Below are 27828 nucleotides of genomic sequence, written 5' to 3'. Positions count from 1 at the left end.
CGTTAGGTGAACACATAGCATTAAGAATTGAGGACTGTGCCTTTCTTTGACACCAAATAGGCCAACTGGTCATGAGTCCAGCTTACCGAGGTCAGAGAGCAGGATTCTCAGAACATGATTCTAGTAATGGGTAATTCTATATGAAATCAGGGTGGGGCACAAAAACCCTTGCCAGCCAAGCTCTATAGACTGAAGACAGTGGTACAAGGAGATCAAGAAAAGAGGTTTGGGTAACAACAACACGGGTATCCAGTTCTAAGAAAAATGTGTTTGATGATACGTGAGAAATCAGACTTAGTTATCCACAGAAAATGTGGGGCTGATCCCTGGGTGAGGTGTACTTTGGCTCAGCCTCAACAGTAGTCAGAAAGGAAAGTGAAGTCTCTTCATTAATTCAAAAGATTTTATGAGAGATGGTCTAATATAACAGTATGAAAAAAAAACAAAGCCAATGTCTGTCTTAGTTAATGAAGAAAACAATGATCTAAACCCTCTTGAGATGAGGAGGCCGCTGTGCCCCCACTGGCCCACAGCATTTATATATGAAGATTTAAGGAGTTTCTCACAGTTCCAAGCACTGGTCAGGGTGATGACCAATACCTACACATACTGATCTGTTTCATGGAGTAACTGGAAAACTACATTCAGTCATCCAGAATGTCTTCATCCAGGTTGATATCTGTAGTGTCGATATCTTCTAGTTCCAAATTGTCCAAATCTACTTCTAGTTCGAGTAAACTCTGCAAACAAAAGGAAAAGGGTGAAGAAGTTACGTAGTACCGTGTCAAAGAATTACCTGGTTCACAATCCAAAGCAGAACTAAAATTCCTCAGCAACAGTGCTCCCCACTTCAGAGCCCCTGCCCTGCAGCTCTCCCGCTGATGACGTCACCGCCAGAGGTCCCACCTCCATGCACGGGCGGGGAGGGAGGCCTGAGGGACTTGACCTACCTTTTCTTCTTTGTTGGCTGTTTGGGAGGCCATGATAACTGGGGTAGGAGAGGCAGGTTTCCCATCAGGGTCCTGAAAGCCCAAGTACAGATATGTATGAAGACAAAGACAACTGGCCAGAAATTTCAGTTTTCTCTTTAAGAAAAGGAAGACCCAACGAGGAAATGGGAGATGCTACTTAGTATCAATGGTCTCAACCAAATTATCATAAGTAGTATTCTACTGACCTGCTGAGCTACAGGTCTTGAGGGCTGGAAGCCTTTTGCCTCCTCCATAACGTTTCTTTCTTCATTTGGCTGTCAGAGAACAAGGCAATGAAGACATGAGGTGTTCTGAAATCGTGAACTTGGCCTAAATCCCACATACTAGCTCTTAGCCCAACAGTAACGTCCTCCGCACAGGTCAAAGCCTGAAGCCACACGTGCACTTCCACTCTACGGCCACAATTCACCCACTCACCGTGACAAGCGGGTACTGTTTGGCTGGCCACAGATCAGCATGCGTTTCCTTCACCCATTCTTCAACAACAAAGGCTTCTTTTAAGCCAGGGAAAAGGTTTTCATACTCTGTCGGGTCAGCAAGGGATTCCGCTGCTTTCTGGTTGACTTTGGACAGATTCTCTCTCCAGAGCTTCACTACCCTAGTACAGACCACACGGAACCAAAGGAGCACTAAGTAAGTGTGTGGTGTTTTATCTCAACTATTTCTTTCCACAATTAAAAAGTCCGTACCTTGACACCTGGCTGGGTAAGTAAGTGCGGGCCAGGAAGGCGGCTTCTGGCAGTCTTCCCGTCCTGATCAAGAGCTCTAGGCAAGCGTCCAGCCTGAGGAGGGAAAGCGGGGCTACTGTCAGAACACACTGTAACAAGACTCCACCTGCAAGAAAGTGTGGACTTCCTGGAAGTCAACATCCTCCCTGACCCCATACGGCATCTCATGTCTGTTTCCCAGCAATTACTTTTCTTAACGGTATTTTCAAACTTGGCAGATTTTAGGGGTGTGAGAGAATACAGCTTTTGTGGCCACTTTCAATTCTAACAGCTCTTAAAGAACTTTAAGAGGCTTTTCAAGAGCAGTTAAGGCAGGGTGAAGTAGCACATCATGCAGGTTTCAGGATACGTAAAGACATCCACAAGTGGGCTGTCTAGGGCGGGGTCTTCGGTGTGGGCTGAAACAGACTATCCCATGATGCCCAGTTGGAGGACACCAATGTAGCTCTTTTTTACTTCTTAAGTTCAGATAATTTTTTTCCTGTGCAAGTTTCATAAATTAGTTAATGCCTTTCAGAATATTTGGGGTTTTAGAAAGATAATACAGTTAATACACTATATATTACTTAACATCCTCAGCACCCAACAGAAGTCACAGACAATATTTTTGTAATAACATGTGACTATTAAATGCAATAAAAATACACTAAATAGTATAAAGCCAACTAAACAGTATAGGTCAGGTTTCATCATAAGTTTATAAAAAATTTCCAGAATATTTCTAGGTTCTTGAGTTATGGATAAGGAACTGCTCTATTTTTTTACAGAAATATAAATTCACACATAATGGGATACACATTACAAGTTTTATGATGGGGTACATCTCGGTGATAGAGTGCTTGCTTAAACTCCACAAAGCCGGGGTTTGATTCCCAGAACCCTAAAAAGTTTTAGGATGCAGTACAGGGTTTAGAAATTAGCATGTAGGGCAAAGTTAATGAATGTTTTGTGTTTTATTTCCTAACAGGGCCAACTAATGTCTAAATGATGTGTCCTGCTGACTGCTAGACTTAAAAATATGTGACATTTTGAATATGTATAAAAGTATGAATGTAGCATGGTCAACCTGGACATTCATTGTTGAGGGGGGGGGACGGGGGGGGGAGGGCACCAAGCACAGTTTGAATGTATGCCAATTTCAATATGATCCATGTAAAAAAATTTTTTTTAAATGTGACATTTTATACTTTAATTGAACTCATAAGTAGCTGGCACCCTGCTTCATCCTTGCCATGAACAGATCAGAATTTCCCAGTTTTGTTTGTCGCCTGCCATCGGGTGCCGACTGGAGCAGCACGATGACCCGCTGCCATCAGACAGGACAGCAGCTCAGCTGTGAACGGGCAGCTGCTGAGAAAGGGCCTTGACGTTTCCCAGAACGGCTCACTTGGCTCACACAGCCGAATATCTGGGCACGGGCACGTCCCTGGCTGGAGATGCAGGCCACCAAGGCCCCGGTGTTCAGCAACTATGGCCACGCACCAGTTTTCTCTTCAGGAGTCAATCTTCACAGCCCTCTCCAAAACCACCCTCAAGACTCATGCAGAAGGTCCCTGTGACTGCTCACCAAGGTCCTGCGGCCCCGTGCCAACACTTACTTGCCCTGTAAGAAGTAGCTCATGAACGCCACGTTGTTCTTGCCGTCCCTCTCCGCACCCTCGGCGAGCTTGTTCACCATACTTGCGTTTCCCGAGGCCGTGGCCAAAAGCAGCAGGCCCCCGTAATCCTGCGCGTGGTGCAGGCACTCCTGGGCCAGGCCGAACTGACACCTGCTGACGGCAAGTTCAGCAAGTTGTTTCCACTTCTGTTCTGACTGCAAGAATGTTAGCAAGTTGAAACGGCTTTGGAAATAAGCACTTAAGTCTCCAACACCAACAGTACTATTACTTTAAACATTACTCTGCTGACAATGGAAGACACTGTGCTTGTTAAGTCTGCTCTATCAATCAAAATAAGAACACGATAAAATGTGTAACGAGGAAGTGGAATTATTTACGTATACAAAATTAGTTCAATCCATTTTAATGAAGCATGAATAATTATCAACTCATTATATTTTTATTTTGTAATTACAAAGTGAAACGAAAAGTAAAACTATCCAGCTGGAGCTTTAAGGTAATTAGATTGCAATTATTTTAACGAGTGAGTTTAATATCATTTTCTTGAAAGAGTAGAAAATTGTCTCTAAATATTCAACAATAAATAAATATTATCTGTCATTTGTAGCTTCTCAGAAATCAAATAAAATGCCACACACTGGATGATCTTAACATAGCTAAAATTTATTTTGTACATCTGAAATTAATTTACCAGTAAATGCTAGACTTAAATCACAATTGGAAGTACAAAATATACAAAGATCTATAAAAATGCCATTAAATCATCTTGGAATGTTAGAAATCTTCTTTAAATCCATTATCTTAACTGATGGTTTGGGATATTGGCAAATAACTGCTATATCTTTATTTTAGAATGCTAGGCTACTTTACCTACTATCTTAAATCTTTCCTTTTTTTTGCAAAACATCTCAACTATGATAGGAAAATACTCTTTATAGTACTAATAATATCTCAAATATAATCCATTTAATTTATGCAAAGATTATCAATGCATCTTTGAGAAAGACCAAAGAGACAAGAGCAACCAAAATGAGTCACTAACTTCCATCTGAAAAACCTCAGAAACAAAACATTCTACCAAACACATATAACTACTGGCCTCCGCATCATTTATTAAGTGTCATCAGTTAGTACATACCTCGGCCTCCACTGCTAACTGGTATGCAATTTTTAACTCTCCAAGTTGAAGAGCAAGCTCAAATCGATGCTCAGGATCTGTGGATACCGTAAGCGCTTGCTGCTTGAAGCCCTGAACAGATTTAATGAAAGGAAAGAGTAAGAACTCAGCAGACATAGGGGTGTGTGTGCGTTTAGTATTGTGCACACGCCGAGGAAATCATTTCCCTCTCAAACTAAAAATACCTCGCTGACATACAGATCCACAACCTAAAAGTGGCAGACAGCAAAATACTATAAATACAGGAAAAATTAAGGAGTCATTATATTAATTGTTAAGCACTAGCCTATGCAGTCACACGATGCCTACTGTTTCTTAACAGTAAACAATTCCAGATGAAACTCAGGTAAAACAATTTAGAAAACTAGAAATGTAAATACCAACAGAAATTTCAGAAAGAAAGGGATTTTGAGAAGTTGATCAAGTAAGGAAGGCACTTCCAAAGAAGAGGAACCAGGCTGAGGGTGTCAACCTGGCCGCTGGTGACCTGCCTAACAGCGGGGCCCGAGACCAAGAGCCGGGCCTCCCTTTGCAGCTGGCGTCACTAGCTGTAACTGGGAAGTGAAAGGGAGCCGAACATCAAGCCCTCCAGTTTCCCATCACCGGTAAGTATTTACGTGGTGGCTGGGCCCAGGCACTGAGCAGGTGTCATCACCCGTGCCTTCAGTGTTGGCCTCACATTGAGCTTAATCAGCAGCACGTGCTCCAAAGGGCAGAAAGCCGAGGATTTCCTTTCCATGCTCCATTAAGCCACCAGAAACAGGCTTTAGAACCATTTTAATACAAAATTAGCTTCTCCCACCAGACAAACAGCAGAGACAAGGCATGCCCCACGGACACAGCATGCAGCTCCAGGAACTGGTGTGGTGAAGACGGAGATCTCGGGGCTAGGCTAGCTCAGCAACCCGAGGAGAGATGCTCGTATGGCGGCTCGGGGTGGAGAAGCCAGACTGCTTTCAGAGCTCTGTCTAGCTAGATTTTCAGACGGCTTTATTGTGATAAAAAGCATTTTAGCTTTTCAGATTATATAACCTGCTCCTCCCTCCATTCATCCACAGGTATGATAGAAACAGATATTCCAAATAGCCTGAAATGGGCTGGGGACGCAGCGCTGTGGCAGTGCACTGGGTTAGCACGCCTTGGGCCCTGGGTCCAACCTTCAGTGAAGGGGAGGAACCCACATCTGTGGTTTCTTCACTAGCACTCATGCTAACAACAGCCCGGGCGGAAGAACAGAGAGCTCGAACGCTAGTTACATCCACACAGAGAAAGCAGACTAAATGGGGTGGATGAATGCACACTTTGTTTCTCCCCACATTTCCACTAGAATGGCTCTAAAGGAGCACCCACCCGAGGCATACAGTCCAGGCCATGCTAGAAAACAAGGACCAGAGCTAAACGGTTTCTAAGCTGGAAGCTAGCAGCGGAGGACAGCACTCAGTCAAACACCAGAGGAGGGGCTCCTGAGCGGTGTGAGGCAGCGCGGAAGCTTTGCCTCAGAGACCCAAGGCGTCCCGCGAGGGCGGTGCCGAGGACCCGCAACCTCAAGCAGCGGAGGTCCAGGTCTGCTCCACCTCTCCTGTCCCCGAGGCTCAAGGACGTCAGGCCTGTTCTTGGAGAGGGTAAAGCAGCGGGCCACTCTGGGGGACACCCAGCACACCACCTGCAGGAAGGAGTACTGAGGATCGGGAGGGAAAGGAAATGAATACGGAGACTAAGTAAAGTCCTAAATGTTAAGACGCCAGGCTGCCTTCTACTCGCCCCCAGGATGATGGAGGTGAAACCCAAGCTGCTCACGGGGAAGAGACTTAAACACAGTGCCGTGTCGAAGCCGTGAGCACTTCCTGCACGTTGGCTCCATCAGGGCTGCACGCACGTGACATGCTCACTGAATGAATAAATGGGAAGGGGTTAGACTCCCTGGGTGAAGAGACCGACGTGGCGGCCCCCTAATGGACGCAGGAGGGCTGAGCTCAACGCTCCCGCCTTAAAGTGGGAAGACAGAAACGCCCCAAGCTGAGCCGTGAAGAAAGGCAGCTCAGTGCTCTATCCACATAGGGCTGTGGGGACTAACACCAAAAATGAGAGAAAAGAGGTATCTGTCTCTAAGGACTAGGAAGACAGGAGGAAGAAAGGAAGTCTACTCTCCTTATGCCCTACAGAACTTAATTTATAAGGTGTGCACATATTACTGTGATTAAAATACACCGTATTTTAAAAAGGGGCATTGGTAATGGTACACTTTGTGTTATGTGCATTTTACCACAATTAAAAACCAAAAGGCAGATGAGATAGAAAAATGCAGTGTAGAAATAAGAATATTAAGAAAATGTAAAAAGAGGGTATAGAAGGTGAAGACTGATAAACCATGTTAGGTGTTTAAAGAGGAGAGAGCGAGCCAGGTGTGGTGGCGCATGCCTGTAACCCAGTACTTGGAAGCCTGAGACAGGAGGTCAAGGCCAGCCTCAGCAAGTAGTGAGACTCTAATTAACCAAGCGTGACCCTGCTTCAAAAATAAATAAATAAAAATAAAAATAAATAGATAAATGAGAGGAAAACAGAGTACTGAGAAAGGAGAAAGAAGCGTATAAGGACAGTGTACAACCTGTTTACACTGACAGGAGAAATTATGCCTTAAGAAAACCAGTGGGGACCAAAGTGACATTTTTCGGTCCATTGCTGGTTTAAAAAAAAAAAACAAGCAGAAAAGGCAAGCGAGCAGGCACGCAAGCACCCTCACCTGCTTTTCCAAAAAGTGCGCCACTCTGGTCCTCTGCTCCTTGGGGATGGTGGGGAGGACCTTGTCGGCCATGCCGAAGTCCCTCCGCATGACGGCTGTCTGGTACTCCAGGACTGAAACCAGCAGGGAGTAGCTGACGATGTTCAATTCTTTATCCCCCAGGTAAAGCCTATTGTCTTTAGGAATATAGCCCAGAAGATACATTGTCCTATCACAGAAAGAGAAACCGAATTAGAAACCCAAATCTGCAATTAGGCACACAGACTCAAAGTCTTTCCATTTGGTTGATGCCACGATGGCTGACAACAGGCAACCATAATACCGCTTCATGGAGAAGTCGGCCTACAATTGCTACAAGTCAGTAGCGGGTTCCCTTCAAGAAGCACATTTTAACTTTAGGATGCTTAAGACAGAGGCAAAAAGAATACTCAGCTACCTGTCCAAGTGGGCAATGGTGACTATTTCTCCTCCAACATAATAATTTAATCTGTTCACAGAACTTGTATAAATGAAGCAGTCGCCTACCCACAGCCCAGTTTTCACAATTTCCTGAATCTCACCAAGAACCTGCAGAGAGAAAACAAAGACTCTTATTACCTACCGAACATCAGATAGAACTCTGTCAGTAACAAGAAGCTGAATATCACTGAGAGTGATAAGAAATGCAAGCCGGGCGTGGTGGCGCACGCTTGTCATCCCAGCATTCGGGAGGCTGAGACCGGAGGATCGCGGTTCGTGGCCAGCCTCAGCTACTTAGTGTGTTTCAAAATAAAGAATAAAAAACAGGGCAGGGGGTGTAGCTTGGAGGTTGAATGCCCCTGGTTCCATCCCCAGACCTGCAAAACAAAAAAACAAAAAAAACCCCATTCTGTTTCAAAAAAGAAAATCTCTCCTAGGAATACTCATCTTTTTTCTTCATGTAAGAACATTTCTAGTTGAGTATTTGTCATGTGAAATCTCACTGTTGGTTCAAAACTGATCTAAAAATAAGTATTAATCTAAACCCCCAACACACATGAAGCTGGAATATTAAGTATTTCTTAATTCCTCTGCATAGTCGGTGATTTATCTTTACCATTTGGGAACTCCCTTAAATCGCTCTGGCTAACCAGTCTTAACACCACAACACGTTCAAATTTCCTTACTGAAAATTATCAAAGAAAGTCTAAAGCTTTCCTAGAATCAAAGCACAAACAACTTTTACACATATTTACTTTCAGATTCTGTTTTCTGAGCCAAGAGTTTAATCTACACATTTCCCCAGAACCCCGTAAGTACCTAGTCTCCCCAAACCTAACTTACAATGAAACGTTCCAACCAGCGTAGTCTCTCGTCAAGAACGAAATCATCTACACCGAAGCCCACGCCGCAGAACAATTACCTCAAAGGCGTCCTCGATGCCGTCTTCGGTAACACCCTCGTGGGTTTCCTGCGCGGCCAGGACTTTTTCTGACAGATACTTAAGGATAAAAAACGACTCCTCGGTGGCGATACAGACTAGCTCTCCAGAATCAGACCAGAAAATCTGCAGCACGACGACAAAATCACAGGCAACTTGGCTTGGATTTCTGGGTGGATATGACAGACTGCACAGACTTTATTTCTTAGACGATTAGTCGTCTTCTGTTAAGGTGATACATATGCGCTCAACATGATTCTGTGGCTTATTTATACATACATTTGGGGGGGGGGGTGGACAGGGAAGGGCGTTTCTACTGAGCCCAGCAATGGAAAGCCCAGTAGGGAAGGAGAGCTGCTACCACCCCTGGGCGGGCTACTGAGGAGCAGCCGTCTACGCTCCGCCGTCTCCAACAGTGCGCCTCACCTTGACTTCCACCATCTCCTACCCACCCCAGAAGCCTCTGCGGACCTTCCCCAATCACCCCCTCAAGAAATTTTAATTTTATACCTATACTGTATGTTTACACACATACACTTAATGCACATATATGGTACATATACACATAATATATCCATGCTTTCTACATATAAAAGAGTAAAGTCCTTCTCCCCCAACCAACCACTCTCTTCTGAGGGCTCTATCCCCATGCTCAGGAAGACAGAACAGGACCTCGGGGAGGCTCGTTTGTCTCTGAAGGTATTTTCCCCACAGCCAAAGCTGTCAACACAGCAGGCAGTTAGCTCTAAGAGCAGAACACTTGGTCAGCAGAGATGGTCACCTGAACCTGAACAGCCATCACCGTGTATAGTGTTAGAGGGCTCTATGAACTGGGCGGGAAGGCCTTTCCAAGTCAAGAATTCCCTGATTTCTTGTCCTCAAAGCATGCTTTTTTTTTTTTTTGCAGTACCAGGAATTGAACCCAGGGGAATTCACCTCTGAGCTACACCTCTACCCCTATTTTTTATTCTTTATTTTGAAACAGGGTCTCACTAAGTTGCCAGAGCCTTACTAAGTAGCTAAGGCTGGCCAGGAACCTGTGATCCTCCTGTCTCAGCCTCCCAAGTACTGGGATTACAAGCATGCGCCACCACGCTAGCTTCAAAGCATGCATTTTTTTACTTTGTCAAAAGACATTTAAAATACAAATGGCATGAGAAGCTGCCTAACTTTTATACTTTTCAAAACATCCGATGTTCACTGCCTCATTCAAATACCACCAGCCTGGCTTCCTGAGGTAAATGGCACTTTGTGACACCAAGGGGCAGGGTCAGCAGGGTAAAAGGATTGCTTTCTGGCCTCAGGGACCCAGGACTCACCAAGATGAACGCTTTAAAAACAGTAATAGAAGGAAAACTCACGTGTTTGGGTTGAATTTCAATTCTGCGTATGAGTTCTGTATTGTCCCAGTCATAGAAAGCCAACCCATTCATAGACCTGACTCCCAACAAGAAGCCTCCGTAGATACCTCAAAAGACATGCAAAGATCTGGCTTAGTTGTTTTTACACTAAAAACCTTCAAAAAACGTACTTGAAATAAACTGTACTCACTTTCAGCTCCAAAATCTGGTTTAAAAGATTTCTTTTCCTTAAAGTTCTTAAATATCTTCACAACACTGTTGCTCTCCCTAATTGCATATCTGGGGGATAAAAGACAGATAAATAGAACATGGTGTATACTAAATCATAATCCCACTAAACATTAGAAGTCTCTTCGAGTATGTGAATAATTATGCAAAAATAAAAAACGAATATTTGTATTTTTTCCCCAAGAGCTCAATGACCTCTTCACAGCTGGGTAAGGAGTGAGTTTCACACTATTACACAGGTTTCTTGGACCATTTCGGGAACTGGCGATGACCTAAATGTCTATCACCAGCTGAACGACTAGACAAATTGTGCCACAGTCGAACAACGGAAGACGACTCTGCACACAAAGGCGCTAGATGCTGGTGGAGGCCACAACCTGGCTGCATCTCAAAAGTGCTACGCCAAGCAGAAGAAGCCAGGCACAAGGTGTACCTTCTGACCCCACTTCCATGACACTTTGAAGAAAACAACCTATACAACGACAAATAGCAGAGCAGTGTTTGCCTGGAGGCCAGGGAGTGTGTATGAGTGCATGCGTGCGTGCATGCATGTGTGGTAGAGGATGGACTGACCGTTAAGGGAAATAGGGGACCTGGGGGGGTATCAAAACGTTCTGTAACTGGACAGATTACACACACTTGCCTAAATCCACTGGAATGTATGTATACTTAAAATGGTGAGCTCTCTTTTATAGAAATGCTATCTTATTAAAGGAAAATTTAAAAGGTCAAGAAATACTGTGAAAAGTGGTTCAGTAATCAGCCACGTGTCACCAATAGAAAATTACTCATTCTGGAGCCTCTGTCTTGAAAACGGGCTGTGGATATGACTGGATATTCGAGATGTTGTGAGGAATGGCCTGCCCAGCGCTTTGCATGGGATGAGAAAGATGCTGAGCAGGATCTCAACTGAATGCAGTTCAGGAAAGGGAGTATCAAGAGAGGAGGGGGTGCTGAGAAGCGAGGTGATCCATGGAGCATAGTTTTGCTTACGAGGATAACAAGGTACTTTTTAACATAGAGGACTGTGTACGTATGAGTATATTTAGGACATTATGAAGAGATCTAAACACTTCTCTCCCTCTCAGTAAGTGTTAATAAAAATCCTCTTTAAACGCAGCTCACGATGTAGTTTCCTCACTGCTCAGAAAAGGTGGCGATACAAAACCCAGGGGAAGACACTAAGGCAACTGTGACGAGGGTTTTCAGCTGTGGTGTGAAAACACCAGCACCCTAAAGTGCTACATGCACTAGAAATCAGGACGGACGAGCAGTGACTACCTAGCAAAACAATTCGGTTACGTGATTTCCCCGGCTTTGCCTAAGAACCTAGTACGAATATTCTGAATTCAGAATTCAGAATATCTGAATTCAGACAAAAATGTGCTGAGAATGGCAGGTGCATAATATCAGAGAAACTGAGTTTATAAAATGAAGCAGTAAGGATCTCATCGAGAGGACATCAAACCACAGCCTCCCCCCAACTAGCGCACGAGGGCAGCGGGGCCTTGAGGGCCTGCCCAGGCCTTGAGGCCTACCCTGCCTTCAGCCCACGAGCACCATGTCCGGCCACAGGCTCCAGCAAGGAAATGTGTGCTGGGCCCCTCGTTTCATGGATTATTAGATCAGGCTCACTGAGCCAACTCAGGACTAACTACAGAAAAGGAAAAGATGGTTCACACTACACAGTTGCCTCTGACTAGTCTTATGTTGGGCAGCTCTGGTGAAACTGGTTTTTAACAAGAGAACCTTAAGTCTCAAGCAGCACAGGACATCAGGACAACTAAACTTCATCACACAGCAGAACTTACTCGGAGGAATCGTGGGCCCACGCAAACTCCTGGGCAGACCCGAAGCTCTTGTTCCGCAAAGCCATTGCTGTGTAGATGATGTACTCCCCGTCACCACACACCACAACGAACCTAGAAGAACAGGATCAGGGAGAGAGCAGAGGGCCAGTCACACACGGAAGACAAAAACAGCAATTCATATTTATGGTTAAATAATTCTAATGTTTTTCTGTCAATGACTACAATTTAAGATTTTTTAAAGTTATACATTTCTTTGCGTATGGAGCTAGACAAAAATATTTTAGGTAACAAATCCAAAAGCAAGTTATTAAAACACAATAACTACTGAAATGTTATTACAATGGCATTCTTTTACAAACCAAGGAGATGGGGGGCAGGAGGGTAAAGAAGGTGGAGAGGCAGGGAGGAGGGTTCCGATCAGTCAGCTCTTTCTTTGTCAAGCACCAAGATGCTCAGCTTTTGTTCATGATAAAAAGGCGCTATCTTGTCAGGGGTGGTGGTGCATGCCTGTAACAGCTGAGACAGGAGGATCACAGGTTCCAGGCCAGTCTTAGCACCTTATTTAAGGAGGCCTTCAGCCACTTAGTGAGACCCTGTTTCAAGATAAAAATAATAAAATATCCCTGGAGGATACAGCTAGAGGTAGAATGCCCCTGGGTTCAACCTCCACTACCACACACATATACATACACCAAAAAAAAAAAAAAAAAGAAAAAGAAAAAAAGAAAAGAAGTTACTATCTTATTGCAAGAGTATCTTCATTTAGTGACTGTTAAATTTATCAAAATAAACAGGGTATTTTAACCTTTAAATAATGATTAAAATAGAATGATAGTAAGATTTTCCTAAGAGATATAAAATACCTCTTTTTAAAGTTATCATTTAGAACACTGCACTGCCTGCTATCAGAGGACTGCCAAAGGTAAAAACACAAGCCTCAGAGCAAGAGCAATTTTATATTAAGGAAAATATGTATAATACCTTCTTAGCCTTTATAATTGTTACAAATAATTATAGAAATTGTTTACTGAACTTTGACAGCATACTTTGCCTTTTTTGATAACTCAAGACAGCATTTAAGATGCCCAGACCTATTATAATATTTTTAAACTTATGAACTGTTTATTTCTGGGCCTCTCTCCCTCCTTCCCTTCCTAAAGGCTGTACCTCTCCCTGAGCCACGTGCCGTACTCTAAAGTTTAAGGTGCTACAGCTTTAAATGCAGCCGGCAGCTGTGCTGGGGACCGCGAGGCCAGGCCACAGCTCAGCGAGGAACGGCCAGAGACGCCGGCGCAGGAGCAGGCTGTGGCCGCGCACACCTACTCTGACGTTCCCAGAAGCTCACAGACTGGGGGCGGCTTACCGCCCGTTGGGATTGTGCTGGATGGTCTGAGGGTAGATTTCACAACTGCCCATGTCCTTCACCGCCAGCGGCAATCTCTCCCCGTCTTTAATTTCAGCGTCCCCCATCGCTTTTAGGTTGGCCTGCTGGACTTCTGAATGCTTGGCCCAGATTATCTTCCCGTTGGCGTCCATGGACATGGCAGGCTCCTCCCGGCCAAGCTGGAAGGGTTGCCAAACGGCTCGTAAGATGAAAGGCGAGCACACAAAACCACAAAAACAGAGACACTCTTTCCACATACCAGAGGTCTATTCCTTTCTTCCACTTAAAACTGCCCTTGCTTAATCTCGAGTGCTTAATGAAAGAAATACCAGTTTAAGACAACTGATGACCTGGAAGATGATGGTACTAAAATAAAACGAAAATGGCTTTGCCAATGTCCATCTACTTTTTTAAACGATTTCATTGGTGCACTGTAATTACACAACAAAGCGAGATCGCAAGTGATACATCACTTGTGCACACATCACCGGTGTGCTTTGGCCCCCAGGCTGTCAGGGGAGGGGCAGTGACACTACTCCATCCCTCCCCTCCCCGAGCCCCCCCCCATCCCTTCCCACTGGCCTGCTGGTCTCTCCTTTCTACCGTTTTTCTTTCCTATTTTCTCTCTAGCTTCCACAACCCTTGACTTTCTGAGACCAGCTGACCTCACTTGGTAAAGCTCTCTAGTTCCACCTAGACTTTCCTGGCGGTCAGTGCCCGTCGATTTAGAGATGGTCCAAGTACCTTAACGATGATGCTCCCCTCATCATAGCCCAGGGCGACGTTGTTGGAGCCTCTCAGGCTGGCCACACACCACACCCGCTCCATCCCGTAGTTCAACGTGCTCTCCAGCCGATAGGTGCTTGAATGCCAGATACGCACCGTTCCTAAAAAGAGCAATGTGGTTACTCCCTTCTGATACAAACAAACAATCAACAATAAACTGTCAGGTGAATGAACCACAGAGAAATCTTTCTATTCCAATAAAAAATACTTCCTGGCAACTTAATGGCCATTTTTTTAACCTATGAACTTTAACTAATTTTTATAACTTGACATAAACATAGTAATAGAAAGTTCATAAGAAACTAAAAGTAGGAAATGTGACTTTAAGCGTGAACAGTAGCAGGATTTCCTGGGTCAGTGCTTACTACAAGCCAGATGCTTTCGACATGTGAGTTCTCTCCCTCTCACTATCGTCCTGTGAAGTGGGGATACATGTCCCCACTTCATAATCTGCCCAAACCAACGTGTTCAGGACGTGGCAGAGCCTGCACTGAGACCCGGCAGGCCTGACTCTAAAGCATGTCTTTCCTTTCTCCTCTTGAATGTGTCCAGGTGTCCCTCTTATTAGGTGACAGAATTAAAACACACCAGAATGATGATGTTGAAGCCCCTTTATACTTTCTAGATTAAGACTAGTATACTAATAAAAATATCAAAGCCGCTGCAAACTGTCCATTATAATGCAGAGACATACTAGCTGGTTGAAATATCTACTGAGTGCAGGGATACATGTACTCTAACTTACCATCTTCAGAACCTGTGATGATGATTGGCAGCTCAGGATGGAAACTGGCACAAGACACATTCTGAGCATGTCCCTCCAGTGTCTGTACACATGTTTTATTCTGTAATCAAGACATAGAAACACATCTTTATTAGCAAAAATTAAGTATCCCAACCTTAATTTTCTCAATACACAGATACATTATAAGTGATAGTGACTGTGACATTCGAAATAGATCTAATACAGAAATTCTTAAAACAGAATTATCTTATTGCATACCTGAATATTTTCTCTAATTATTTCATGGAAGATAAAAGTAAACATTAACTAGATATTTAGAGAAGAAAAAAGAAAACACCAAAATATGTAGGTTTTCATCTGAATATTATTAACTCAAATTGTTAGCATAATGAACTTCCCCCTTAATACCTACATTTATCATCTGTGGACTAAGTCAACATGCAGCTTTAGTGTTTAATATTTTTATTCTGGACTTAAGGACAGATCTGAAAAAGTTTCAATTCTGACTGGTTTTCTAGGCTTTGCTTTATTCACTACTTATGGAAACTTTTGATGTGAGAAACCAAAACCCAGAAACTTAAGAAAATCTTGGAGATGCGAAGCATAGTAACAGGAGCCCGAGCCCGGCCGAGGCTGCGAGAGTCTGCGGGGCGGCTGCGTCAAGGCTGTGCCGTGACAGCTTCACGATCTGCTTGCTTTCAAAAATAAATGGAAGTCTACCAATGAGGATATTCAGCGATACCTAATTTAACATTAAAATGCTAAAACTTATAAACTGTATTATTAAATAAAAGACAAACATGCTAGCATTTTACTTTTAAAATCTTGGTAGACATTTCTGTTTCCCTTTTGCAGTGCAGGGATCAGACATCCCAGGCAAACAGTCTACCACTGAGTTACATCCCCAGTCCTGGGTTCATTTTACGGAGAATTCTGGGACAATATTGGTACAATTACTTAGGTCTTAAATTATTAAGCTCTGAACAAAGTTCAACAACCCAACCTTTAATTGTAACAAACAGTGAAAAGGAGAGCTAACATACAGCAAGTAGGTCATGAAAAAAGCGTACCTGGTAATCCCATATTTTCACGAGACGGTCATCTGCACCTGAAATGAGGTACGGCTTGTCCCCGCCGCTGTAGTAGTCGATGCAGTTCACGCCTTTCTCGTGACCCTCCAGGGTGAAGTTTGGGGACGAGGAGCCCAGCTGCCACACCTTTGGAGAACGACATCCGCCGTGAGTCCAGGGCTCCCCTCAGAGGCAGAGCCGCCACACCTCTTACACGTGCCTCGTATAAAATGCCAAAGCCCAGGAGAACAGCTAAGGAACTTCCAACTTTCTCTCCCATTTGTTTTGTTCTTTTTCATCTCACTTGACTTTCCGGGGGCAGAATCACTATGGTGACCTCTGAAAATGCCAATCCCTAGGCTCCGTCCCTAGAGACTAGGGATTCAGATGATGGACGTGAAGCCCAGGAATGTGCACGTTCACTACCTTGAGAAACACTACTTTAAGTAGTGTTAGGTTTATGATAAAAATAGGTTTAAAAGATAAAAATAAGTTTATGGGAGATTTAACACAAAGATGATGAAAATGAATTTAGCAAGAGCATGATTAAAAATTGAGCTTCATGTTTACAAACATTCAATGGTGCTTACCATGTGGGTGGGCCTCTGGGAGTATAAAATGTGTAAACAAATGTTTATCACATACTGTATACAACAGACTTTACTTGGGCCAAATAAAAGATAATTTTTGTTCCCAAACCTAACTAGTGAAGAAGTTTAAAAGCAATTGCAAAGTTTCTAACCTAGGTCAAAAGCAAGGACACTCCAATAAAAGATAAAAAGTAAGGTCAAAACCCTAAAATATTCAGATATTTTATAAAAGTGTATAAAAGTTAAAGAAAAACTAATAAAGATGTTACACATATGGAAGCAAACATGCATAAGCAAGTGAATGTGATTTTAAATCTCTGCACATAAGATATTTTAATATTACAATGGAAAAAGAAACATGACGTCCTCGCTGAATGCATACCAAGCACCTGCTGTGTGCGAGGCCCAGCGCTGCTGCTCCTGAATGGCTGTTTGGGGAAGGTGGAAACACACAGCTCCTGCCTAAACATCCCATATTTCAGGGGATAAAGATTTCTAAAAACACATAAATTTTGACCCAATGCAAGAAAGGCTGTAATAGAAGCAAAAGCGATGGGAGGAATGGCATGAACAGAATTGGCTCCATTCAGAGGCCAGGTGGATGCCTGACTTAAGCTTCTCAGAGTAAGTATCTGTGCTGAGCCTCGAAATCTGGGAGTTCTTCAGGGGAGAATCAGACAGACAGAAAAACAGACCTGCAGGTAGCAGGAAATGCGGGTACAGGGTCAGGCTCTGTGGACATTCCTTACATCTCTGGAGGGTGGTGAGTAGATCCAGTTAGAGGAGATATCCTGTAACATCAGCCCAGCTTGCCCCGGCAATCCTGAATTCTACACAGAGGCTTTCTACACAGTGGCCAAGAGGGAATTTATGGTTCAGAAAGATAATTGGCAATGGTACAGGGAAACAGAGGAAGGAAGGAAGGATGGAAAAGACAGGCTTTAAATATAAAGAGAATAATAATGAGAGGTCAAAAGAATACACCAAAAGGAGAGGAGTGTGGTAACCTAGAAGAGATATCAACATTTTTCTTATTCTGGATCCCTGGAGGCTAAAAATTTTACAACTTGTTGCTTTCACATGGAAAAGTATCCTCTGAAAGTAAACTGAGTTGCCACAGCATTCTTCTAAACAGAGCGCACCCTTCTGGAGCAAAACGAGTGTCCTATTTAACTTTGAAGTGAGCTTCTCAAAGAAAGTTCTAAGACAGAATTGACTCACTGGCCAGGTGGTGAAACACCTGAGCAAGTACATTTCACTAACGCTGATAACTGTCGTACAGAGTGGACAACCTACCTTGATGGTCCGGTCCAAAGATGCGCTGGCAAACTGATTATTATCTTTGGGGTTGATGACAATCTGCATCACATAATGGGTATGTCCTTCAAACACTTGGGAACAAGACCATTTTTTATCCCAGTCCCAGAGTTTAATGAGCATGTCATCTAGGACAAAAGAAAGTTTCAAGTTAGTTGTAATTCTTTTTGTTCCACTTAAGAACATAAGGTCTTTGCACCTTTTAAGGCAACAAACCCAATATAAATCACTTTTTGTGATTTACAAGAAATAAAATAAAAACTGAAAAGGATTTAAAAATTTCTATTTATCCAGCTGGATATGCTAATGCATGCCTGTAATCTCAGTATTTGGGAGACTGAGATAGGAGGATTGTAGATTCAGGGCCTGCCTCAGCACTTAGTGAGACCCTATTTAAAAATAAAAAATAAGAAAGGGCTGGGGTTATAGCTTAGAGGTACAATGTCCCTAGGTTCAATCTCTAGCACTAAAAAAAAGGGGAGGGCTCTATATATCCTAAGAATAAATTTAACTCTTCTGGGGAGTGGACATAAAATAAATAAAACAGACTGCTAAAACCAAATATAAAAATCATACAGCCAGATATGGTGCTGACACATCTATAATCCCAGTACTTAGGAGGCTGAGACGGGGATTTCAGGTTCGAAGCCAGCCTCAAGCAACTTAGTGAGCAAAGCTCCCATCAATTTTAGTGAGGCTCCCTAAAGCACATGATGCACTAAGCAAAGATATCAAAGTCAATCACTAAGCCAAGCATGGGAGGAGGGCTGGAGAGGGATGGGGAAAGGAGTAATTGGGTGATATGTGCACGTATGCCTACACAAGTCTTTTATCCCATTAAGATGTATGACTACAATGCACAATAAAAAAATTAAAAATAAATAAAATGGGGCTGGGGGTGAGCTCAGTGGTAGAATGCCCCTGAGTTCAATCCCTAGTAACACACATACCCACCCACCAAAAAAAAAAAGAAAATCCTTCAAAGAATGATAAAACTGTAATTCAAGTATGACTGAATACTAATAGTAATGACTATTCTGAGAATAAGCATTTGCTCTTAAAATCTGAGATTGGTTCAAAAATGTTCTCAATATTTATTTTAAAAACGTTTCAAAGAGCTATTACCAGTTCAGTGCTACTCATTTTAATTGCCCTCCCAAAGGCCCGCTGTTTTATATATAATACCAAGGAGCAAACGGGTGTGAATATAAAGATAAAACCGACTAGGGTCTATGGCGATCTGCCAATGGCTCACTCATCAGCATGTAAATGAGCTTTCTGTTCAGCAGATTTTTAAACATCCAGACCTTCAGGTCTAGCCTGACAGGAATCCGGGCAATCTCACTACACAATTCTAAGTACAGTTGATATTTCATTAAAATACAAAAGCAAGTGGCATCAGTCGCACAGTAATGGACTCAAATGGTTTAAAAGCTGCTTCAAATTAGATCTCTCCTCACAGCAGCAGTTAAAGAACGGGATGCTTCGCTGAATGAAAATGAATTCTCCAAAGAGATGCACATGGCCAAAAGAGGTCCTTTCTTACCACTGCTGGTTAGGATGAAAGGCTGGGTTGGATGGACGGCAATACAGCGGATGTAGTCCGAGTGTGCTTCAAACATATGCACTCTCTCCAGGGTGTTGTAATTGAACACTCTAATCTGCATGTCATCCTAGCAGCAAAGATGTAAAAGCCACCATCATTGTTAGGAAATAAATAGCATGAGAAACTACTACAGACTCAAGGAGTAAGCTCCATGCTTCAAAACCCTGCACCAATGAACAAAGCAAGCCAGCAGTCAGAATTCTGCAAGTAATTTACATAATCATAGACTAATTAAGAAAAAATGGGATTGGATCGTATAATTACTTACTGCTCCTGTCACAACCCAGTTCTTCCTTGCAACAAACTTTGCAGCTCGGACGGGAAGATCACAGACTTCGAAGGTCTTCACCAGTGTCTTTAAAATTTAACACACACTGAGTTAAGAGAGAATAACTGAAAAGTCCATTCAATACATGTGAAACAGCCAACTATTTAAATCACTAATTTAAAATATTCCAAGAGTAAAATATGAAAGCTCAACATTAAAAAATGTTTAAAGACTACTCATCTTTCCTTTAATAAATCTGAAATTAGAAGACCCTTAAAAGATAAAGTAGAAAGCACATGTCCAAAACATGCTATGGCAGACCCTAAGTGCCCCGCCGTCCATCTGTCCATTCCTCCCTCCTTCCCTCCCTCTCCAGCGTGGTCTTTGGCTATTCCTGGACTCCTCTCTGCTCCTGCTCCCTCGGCCTGGAAAACCCACCCACAGAAACTGGCACTCCCCCTTTATAACACAGCACCTCATAATTACATGTTTAATTTCAATCTTCCCTGCTATGCTCTCCAAGGATAGGAATCGTCCTCACCACCACCACCCAGAACCCACAAGAGTGGCTGGCACACACACACACAAGAGTGGCTGGCACACACACACACACACACACACACACACACACACACACAAGAGTGGCTGGCACACTATTAGTGTGTGATAAGTATTTGCTGAGGGAATTACCTCTTGGTTTCTTCTTTTTAACTCTGAACCCACAGAAGTGACTCATAAGCAAGATACAATTCTTTTGAGTCTAAACAATATTCTTGCATTTAAATACTTAGTTGTTTTTTGTACATAAGAGATTGTAGTGATTCAGATGTCTTCAGAGTGCTCAGAACAGACTGTATAGGTAGGATAAAGGCAAACACTAGAAGACCTCCTTGGAAGGGCAGGGATGAAGGCACCGCCAGCCTCCCGATGCCAGGCCTATTCTCTAAAACTGACAAACTATCATGTTTTCATGACTTGTGATAGAGACTGGTTTGCAAGAGCAACTGAGCTAGAGTATTTTCAAGAAGCAAAAGAAGTCACAGGGAAGAGCTGAAGGCGCAGAGAAGAGAACTCTAAACCAGTAATAAATGGAAAGCCTTTTCTCTTCACTCCGACAGACAACTGCTGAGCACGTGCGGTGTGTCAGGCTGGGCACAGGCCCTGGGGTACGGCAGAGCATGAACGCTGACGTGGCAGATCGCCAGCTCTGGGCCCGGTCAGTGCGCGGCCACGGCTCTTCACTGCAGTGAGTTGCGATCGTGGGGGTGTTCGCAGCTCTCCTCCCGGCCGCGGCTCCCTACTCCTATTTGCTGTCTTAAGTTCCTCAAACGTGACTTTATCTGGATTTCCAGAAACCAACTTTGGATGATGAGGATAATTACTACATAAGCTGACACAGAGCTGTGTGGTATAATGTTAATGATATGTTTTGCACCTTAGAAGGGAAACATTAAACAAAATCTTGAAAGACTGAAAAAGCATGAGATAAACTGATTTGAAGGGTCTCTTACTGGGTAAAAGAAGGAGCGAAGCATCACGGCAGATGATTTACAAGAGACATACTCTCGTGTGTAATTGAACATTGACTATAAATATTTCTGTAAGGCTGATTGAAAGCTCCCTGCATATTACTACATTGAGCACTGGGGGAAATAATAAATAATAAGAAGAAATTCACTCTAAAGATGGTCAGAATAGTCACTAAATGGAAAATTTAGTATTAAATTCAGAATACTTCATAGCAAGCCATCTTATGTTAACATCTGTTTCCTCAATTTCAAAGAGTTGATACTACCTGGATCAGGGTTGCTACATTTAAAAAATCGTACATAACATGTCCAGAACAGTTTTCCCACAAGCTATATCCTAACAAATGTAGTTCCTCTTTATTTAAAATACTCTGTACCAATTTATTTTAGGAAGTAGGGTGTGCATATAAGTCCTTGGCTCTGTTATGATACTTTTCTTTCATTATAAAAAGCGGAACACCGTATTTTATCTCCAACAGAGTCCCTTAAAACTCCTACCTGTGTTTCATGATTCCAAACACACACGCTGCCATTGTAAAGACTTGCCAACATCCATGGCTCTGTAGGATGCAAATCCACGCTCTTAACCCGATCAGACCTGGCGGTCAGCTTCCTCTTGATATCAAGTCGAAGAGGCTAAGAAGAGCAGACATTTTAGAAAATGAAATTGTTTAGCTAAATAAAACACATTTGACACCTCAACTCCAGTGTGTTAAAGGCCTACAAAACAATTCTGTTTTTATTTTGAAAAGTTAAATTTTTCAAAAATTTAATTAAAAATTATTTTGGACATAGTTTCAAGTGTAAATCACCCACTCCTTCAAGCATTCATACAAAACATTTGAATATTTAAATGTTTTGAATATTCAAATTTTTAGTTCTCAGGAGCCCCTCACATTTGCAAGACCCCAAGGGCATGGAAGAGAAAAAAGAGGCAAAGTGGATGTAGGTAAATAGCTAATCACATTTACTCTGCTAAAAATTAAACTAATACAACTTTAAAATATTTATGTACTAAATCACTTTCAAATGGAAAACCTACTACATATTAATGTAACACATTTTTATGGAAATTACATTTTTAAGAGAAACTTAATGACTGGTAATATTTTATACTTTTGTAAAAATTCTTTAAATTTTGATAGGCGATGAAGGGTTTCTCATGCATGCTTCTGTTCTGCCTTCAATATGTTATGTTGTTTTGGTTGCTGTATAACAAAAACAGCCCAGCCTCACACTGATTTATAGTTGGAAAGCAAGGGATATTTTAACAATTTTTAAATTAAAGGTATTCTTTGATACTACATTAAAACTTGAGAAACCACAATTTCTTAAAAGATACTTGTAAGCTTGGCGTGGTGGTGCACGCTTGTAGTCCCAGGACTTGGGAGGCTGAGACAGGAAGTTCCCAGATTTGTGGGCAGCCTCAGCTACTTAGTGAGGCCTCTGCAGCTGAGTGAGACCCTGTTTCAAAATAAAGAATAAAAGATAGGGCTGGGAGTGTAACTCAGAGGGAGAATGCCACCTGGGTTCCATCCCCAGTAAAAACACACACACACACACACACACACACACACACACACACACACACACTTTTGTAACATAGAATCCGAAACCATAAGGATGAACTCTTTATCCTTCATTAAATTAAGAAGACAATGGTCTTATCCTTTTCATGATTTTTTAATACAGTTTGAGAACCCGTGGTTTACAAACTATCTACTGAATACATAATACCAAATCATAATTTTGTGTCTATGTCACTAGTGTCATTAGAAAATATTTTGAAGAAATTTTATTCATAAAGTCTTAGCAATCCTAAGCCATAATGGTGAGTTCTAAGAGAAAAGCAGATGTTGGCAAAAAAAAAAAATTATAGTATATGCTAGGCAAGTATGCCAATAAGGGCTATATCCATGTCTGTGAAGGCCTTTTGCGTCAAATGGGAATCTCTGCAATATTTTAATAAATTTAAGATGTAGAAACCTACTGAATAATTAGAAAAAATTTAAACAAAATAAATATTCTCATGAGTCAGAAAACATTAATAGTTTAAAACAGCCTTTTCTACCAGCCAGATTCATCTGAATCATAAAACACAAAAGATAATTCTTTTCTCAGTTCTCCCAAGATGCCATTCTAGAAGTTAATTTATCCTAAACAATGATGCCCTCGGTCCGTAGGTTTAACAAAGCCAGATTTATATTTTTTCTTTAACCAATCTTAAATAAACTAAACGTGTATTTGGCAAGACCTTCATTTTTGTGGTCTTTCACGATAATCATGATTAGGACAGACATGTACAGTTACTTTTCAACATAAAATGAAGATCTTGCTTTTATTCATGTCTTTGGCTCTCTACCAAATTTGGGTCACTGGCTACTTAAACTTTGTTTCCTCCTCCTCCTTCTCCTTCTCCTCCTCTTGGTTTTATTGGTGCACTACAGTCTCACATCATAATGTAAATCATGTGGACAATGGCATAACTTTGTTCTTATTTCTACACATTCTTCCCTTACTTTTTTGCAACAATCTTTACCTGATCTTTACGCAATCTGAGTTCTCTGACTTTTCTTCAATTGCCTCGATAAAATGTCCACTCTCATACCTTGCCTCTCAAACTTTGTACTTTAAAATCATCATCTTTGAATTTCTTGGTAATTTCAGGGAATCAGAGGCTTTCACATCAACCACTTCTCAAGTCTGTCCCACTAATTACCATGACAAATTTTAATTTCACTTCAACAAACACGGTGTCTTTATACTAGAAATCATGGTGGCAGCTTTCACATAAGCCAGCACAAGAGATTTCCTCAACTCAGACAATCTGATACTTAGAAACCATGTACTCAGCCGAGCGTGGTGGCAAACGCTTGTAATCCCTGTGCTTGGGAGGCGGAGACAGGAGGATCGCGCAGGTTTGAAGGCAGTCTCGCTGGCTTAAGAGACTCTTTCCAAATTTAAAAAATATAAAATAGGTCTGGTGGGAGTGTAGCCCGGAGGTAGAAGGGTCCCATCCCAATACCACCAAAAAAAAAAAAAAAAAAAAAAGAAAGAAAGAAAGAAAGAAAGAAACCATGTACTTATCAAGTAATGCTCCAGAAGTTGGGCCAGGGAACTCTGATCAACCTCAGTATATACTTCTATGTACTCCCAAAGAACAAATCCCACTAAAAAGGACAGGCTAGAGCTCCTGCTCTGATATTTCCTAGAGCATTTCAGTGATGACTCTGAATAAGACACTGTACTATACCTGGGACAAAGATGATTAAGATGCTCATACTGTTATCCTCCAGCTCCAACTGTCTCCCTTCATCTTCCAAAAGATGGATGACTTAGGACTCAGCTTAAATGCCACTGTTACTGATAAGACCTTGCTGATTACCCCTGCATAAACTATTCTTTCCCAAGGAATCCTATAGGATTTCATTTTAACTGTTAATGGGACACATCTCTTCTTGCTTTCTACAGTACACACTCTTTAAGGGCAAAGTCATTCGTACACATGTCTTTATCTCTACAGCACCTTACATATTTGGGCATGGGGGCCAGTTACGAATAGACAGTACTACCCAGGTCACACTGGATTCAAACTTCGGTTTTAACACTTCAGCTACCCATTCAAATGTGCGATATGTGTACGTTTATTTAATCTCTCCAGGTTTGACTTGTGTAAAATTCAGAAAATACTAATATCCACCTCTTGGTACTCTAAGAGTCAAATTCAGAGTTCAGTCAGACGATGCTGGGGTACCACTCCAAGAAAATGATTTATTTTCATTTTACGTTTCTGGTACTGAGGATTGAACCCAGGGGCATTTTACCTCTGAGCTATATCCCCAGTCCTATTTATTTTTATTTTTATTTTGAAACAGGGCATTGCTAGTTTGCTGAGGATTGCCTTGAACATGCAATCCTCCTATTTCAGCATCCCAAGATTACAGGTGTATACCAACATGGCTAGCTCATGAACATTATTTATAAACTCTATAAGCTGTTGTGAGAATTAAGTGGTAAATATTTAGCAGAGTAAATACTTCATGTAAAGGAGAAAATGAGTACGTTCACATTTTGTGCTTTCTACATAAGATTTAAAATACTACAATCTCTAGGTGTCTGGAGGGAAATGGTTCCAGCACTACACACTACACCCCATGGATATCTGTAGATGCTTAAGACAGCTATATAAAATAATGTAATATCTGCATATAACCTACACACACCCTCCTGTATACTTTATTCTTAAAATAAAATTAGGCAGAGTTACGGGCCTTTTCCAAAACTACCCATTACTGCAAGCACAGGAGACCCAAATCTGCACAAATTGTTAATATGTGAAGTGATATAATTAAGAAACTTAGTCTTTTTCAGAGGTTCCTAACCTAGGGACCTAAGAAAGTCTATAGATGAGGATGGTTTGGGGGGCATGTGTTTGTAAGTGAGTACACTAAATATTATGCAAAACTGGTTTCTCTAAGCATTGTTCTGGGAGTATCCATAAATTTCACCAAGGGATCAATCTCTGTTCTAGTTCCAACTCCATAACTATCACCCTTGTACAAACTTAATTTAACGGCAAGAGTTAGGATGACTAATTCATACCATCTTCAAACACAAAAATCTTAGATCGTATATTTCATAACAAGTAAAACAGGAAAATGTAAATAAACAGAGAAAAATATAAGAGAAGAAAAATTTAAATGTTGATTTTCTTTTTTTCATAAAAGATACTCTATTGTATTCTTCCTCTTATTCTTGCACTCTTGTGCAAGGACATTTCAGAGCATGTTTGAGCGTGAGAGTGATAATTTAAAAAATGTATTGTCTTCATTGCTATTTCTACCAGCCGCTGCATTCACTGCATTTGCAATACAGAAAAGCACACCAGCCAGCTTTATAAACAATTTCCTATTTCTTCTTTCCCCCTAGAAATCTAAGGCCTGGCTTCCCGGAGCATTCGAAAACTCCACTTTGAACTCCAGACACACACGCGTACACATTCCTTCTCTGCTTAAGTTTGCCGTTTGTGGTCAGCACGCGATTCCAGTTACAAGCCCAAGAGCAGTGCAAGTTTAGCTGTCACTGTTTTTAGGGCAGAATCAAACTGCCTACATTGTGCACCGCTGTTTTCTGTCTCCTGTGTTTCCCTACACCACTGACCCCAATGCAGACCGCAGATGCTCTGGCAAGCGCCAGAGGAGTCAGAGACCCCTCACTCCCAGGCACTGCTTCCCCAAACCCGGCCGGCCACCTCGTCTCCTTCCCTCCCAGGATTCGAAACAACCAGGAGCCCACCAGGCCAAAGGCGGCGGCTGCACAGGGACGCCGGACGCAGCCCTCAGCCCAGGAGCCCCGGGAGTCGGCCGCAGCCGACGGGGCTCCGCTCCCTCCTGCGGGGTCTGGACCTACCATGGCTCCGTCCGTCCGAGCCCAGGAGCCCGCACTTAATCCAGTGGACGCAGGCCGGGAGACACCCACCGACCCGCGGACCGGCCGACCGACTGACGTGGAACTTCCGGGAAGCGGCTCTCGCGAGAGTTTGCGGCCGGGAGCGAGCGCATGCGCAAACTCCGGACAGGGCGGTCCTTTCCGCCCAGCCACGCCCCTGTCACCTAGGCAACGAGTCCCTCCCAACCGACTAGGGCTGAACTGGCGTCGCTGTTCTAGGCGGGGAGCGAACGCGACCGCGGCGGGGTGTGGGTTGGGGCTGCCGGGCGTGGGGCCGATTAGAAAAACAAGAGGTTTTTTTTTTTTTTTTTTTTTTTTTTTTAAGATGAGAAAAACGGATCGCTGACTTCCCGCTGGACGCTAATGGCGGGGGATGCGCGTGATGGCGGAGTCGCGTCGCGGAGGCGGAGGAGCGCGGCAGACGTCCGACTCCGGCGCTGAGAGAGGGCGGGAGAGAATAGCGAGCAAAGTTCTGAAGCCAGTGTGCTCGGGAGGGCGGAGGACAGGCCGGAGAGTTCCTCCACTGACAGGCCGAGAAGATGGGCCGGAGGGGGCGAGGACCTTCGTTCTGGAACCTGCGGGAGTCAGGCTGCCCTGCTGCTCGGCTGCTAGGATTAATGTGCAGTGAGCATGCGGGTGTTATTTATTCACTCAGCAAACCTAAGTTATCGCCGATCTACTGGTGAGGAAACTGAGGCTCAAGTTAAGTGTCCTGGCCAAGACCCAAGTAAGGGATAGTAGAGTCAGGATGTGAACTCAGCGATGTCCTGAAAGCCTTGGGCTCTGCCTACCACGTCAGTTATCTGTTTTTTAAGGCCGTTCAGTTCGAGGAGAAGGGCATGTGTCATAGGAGTTGCAGAGTAAACGGCAAGAGCATTTGCCCAGCCTCCCCCTTCATATCTCCACCGTGGTGCCTTTTTTTTTTTTTTTTTTTTTTTTTTTTGCTACTGGGGTATTGGAACTCGGGGGCAGTCTGGCATTCTACCTCTGAACTAGACCCCCAGCCCTATTTTATTTTTTATTTTGGAAC

The 27828-nt window shown here is 42.8% G+C and overlaps 1 protein-coding gene across 1 annotated transcript; it reads right to left on the bottom strand.

The window, feature by feature from the left end:
• Window positions 1-644: 644 nt before the first annotated feature.
• Window positions 645-21980, bottom strand: COPB2 (COPI coat complex subunit beta 2; the record flags this gene model as incomplete). Its single annotated transcript, XM_080695845.1, has 21 exons — window positions 21849-21980; window positions 19822-19908; window positions 19494-19620; window positions 17927-18075; window positions 16041-16187; window positions 14971-15070; window positions 14184-14326; window positions 13419-13618; window positions 12056-12166; window positions 10207-10295; window positions 10017-10123; window positions 8638-8781; window positions 7693-7823; window positions 7257-7464; window positions 4478-4588; window positions 3319-3533; window positions 1682-1774; window positions 1410-1590; window positions 1178-1246; window positions 951-1022; window positions 645-740 (listed from the first exon to the last, which is right to left on the bottom strand). The coding sequence occupies exons 1-21, from the start codon at window positions 21900-21902 to the stop codon at window positions 645-647; spliced, it is 2634 nt and encodes an 877-aa protein (XP_080551971.1). The 5' UTR covers window positions 21903-21980.
• Between the last annotated feature and the right edge of the window lie 5848 nt (window positions 21981-27828).

The sequence above is a fragment of the Muscardinus avellanarius genome, assembly GCF_963383645.1.
Source record: "Muscardinus avellanarius genome assembly, chromosome: 5".
Lineage (NCBI taxonomy): Eukaryota > Metazoa > Chordata > Mammalia > Rodentia > Gliridae > Muscardinus > Muscardinus avellanarius.
The sequence above is the reverse complement of the archived record's forward strand: the minus strand, read 5'-3'. Positions and strand labels throughout refer to the sequence as shown.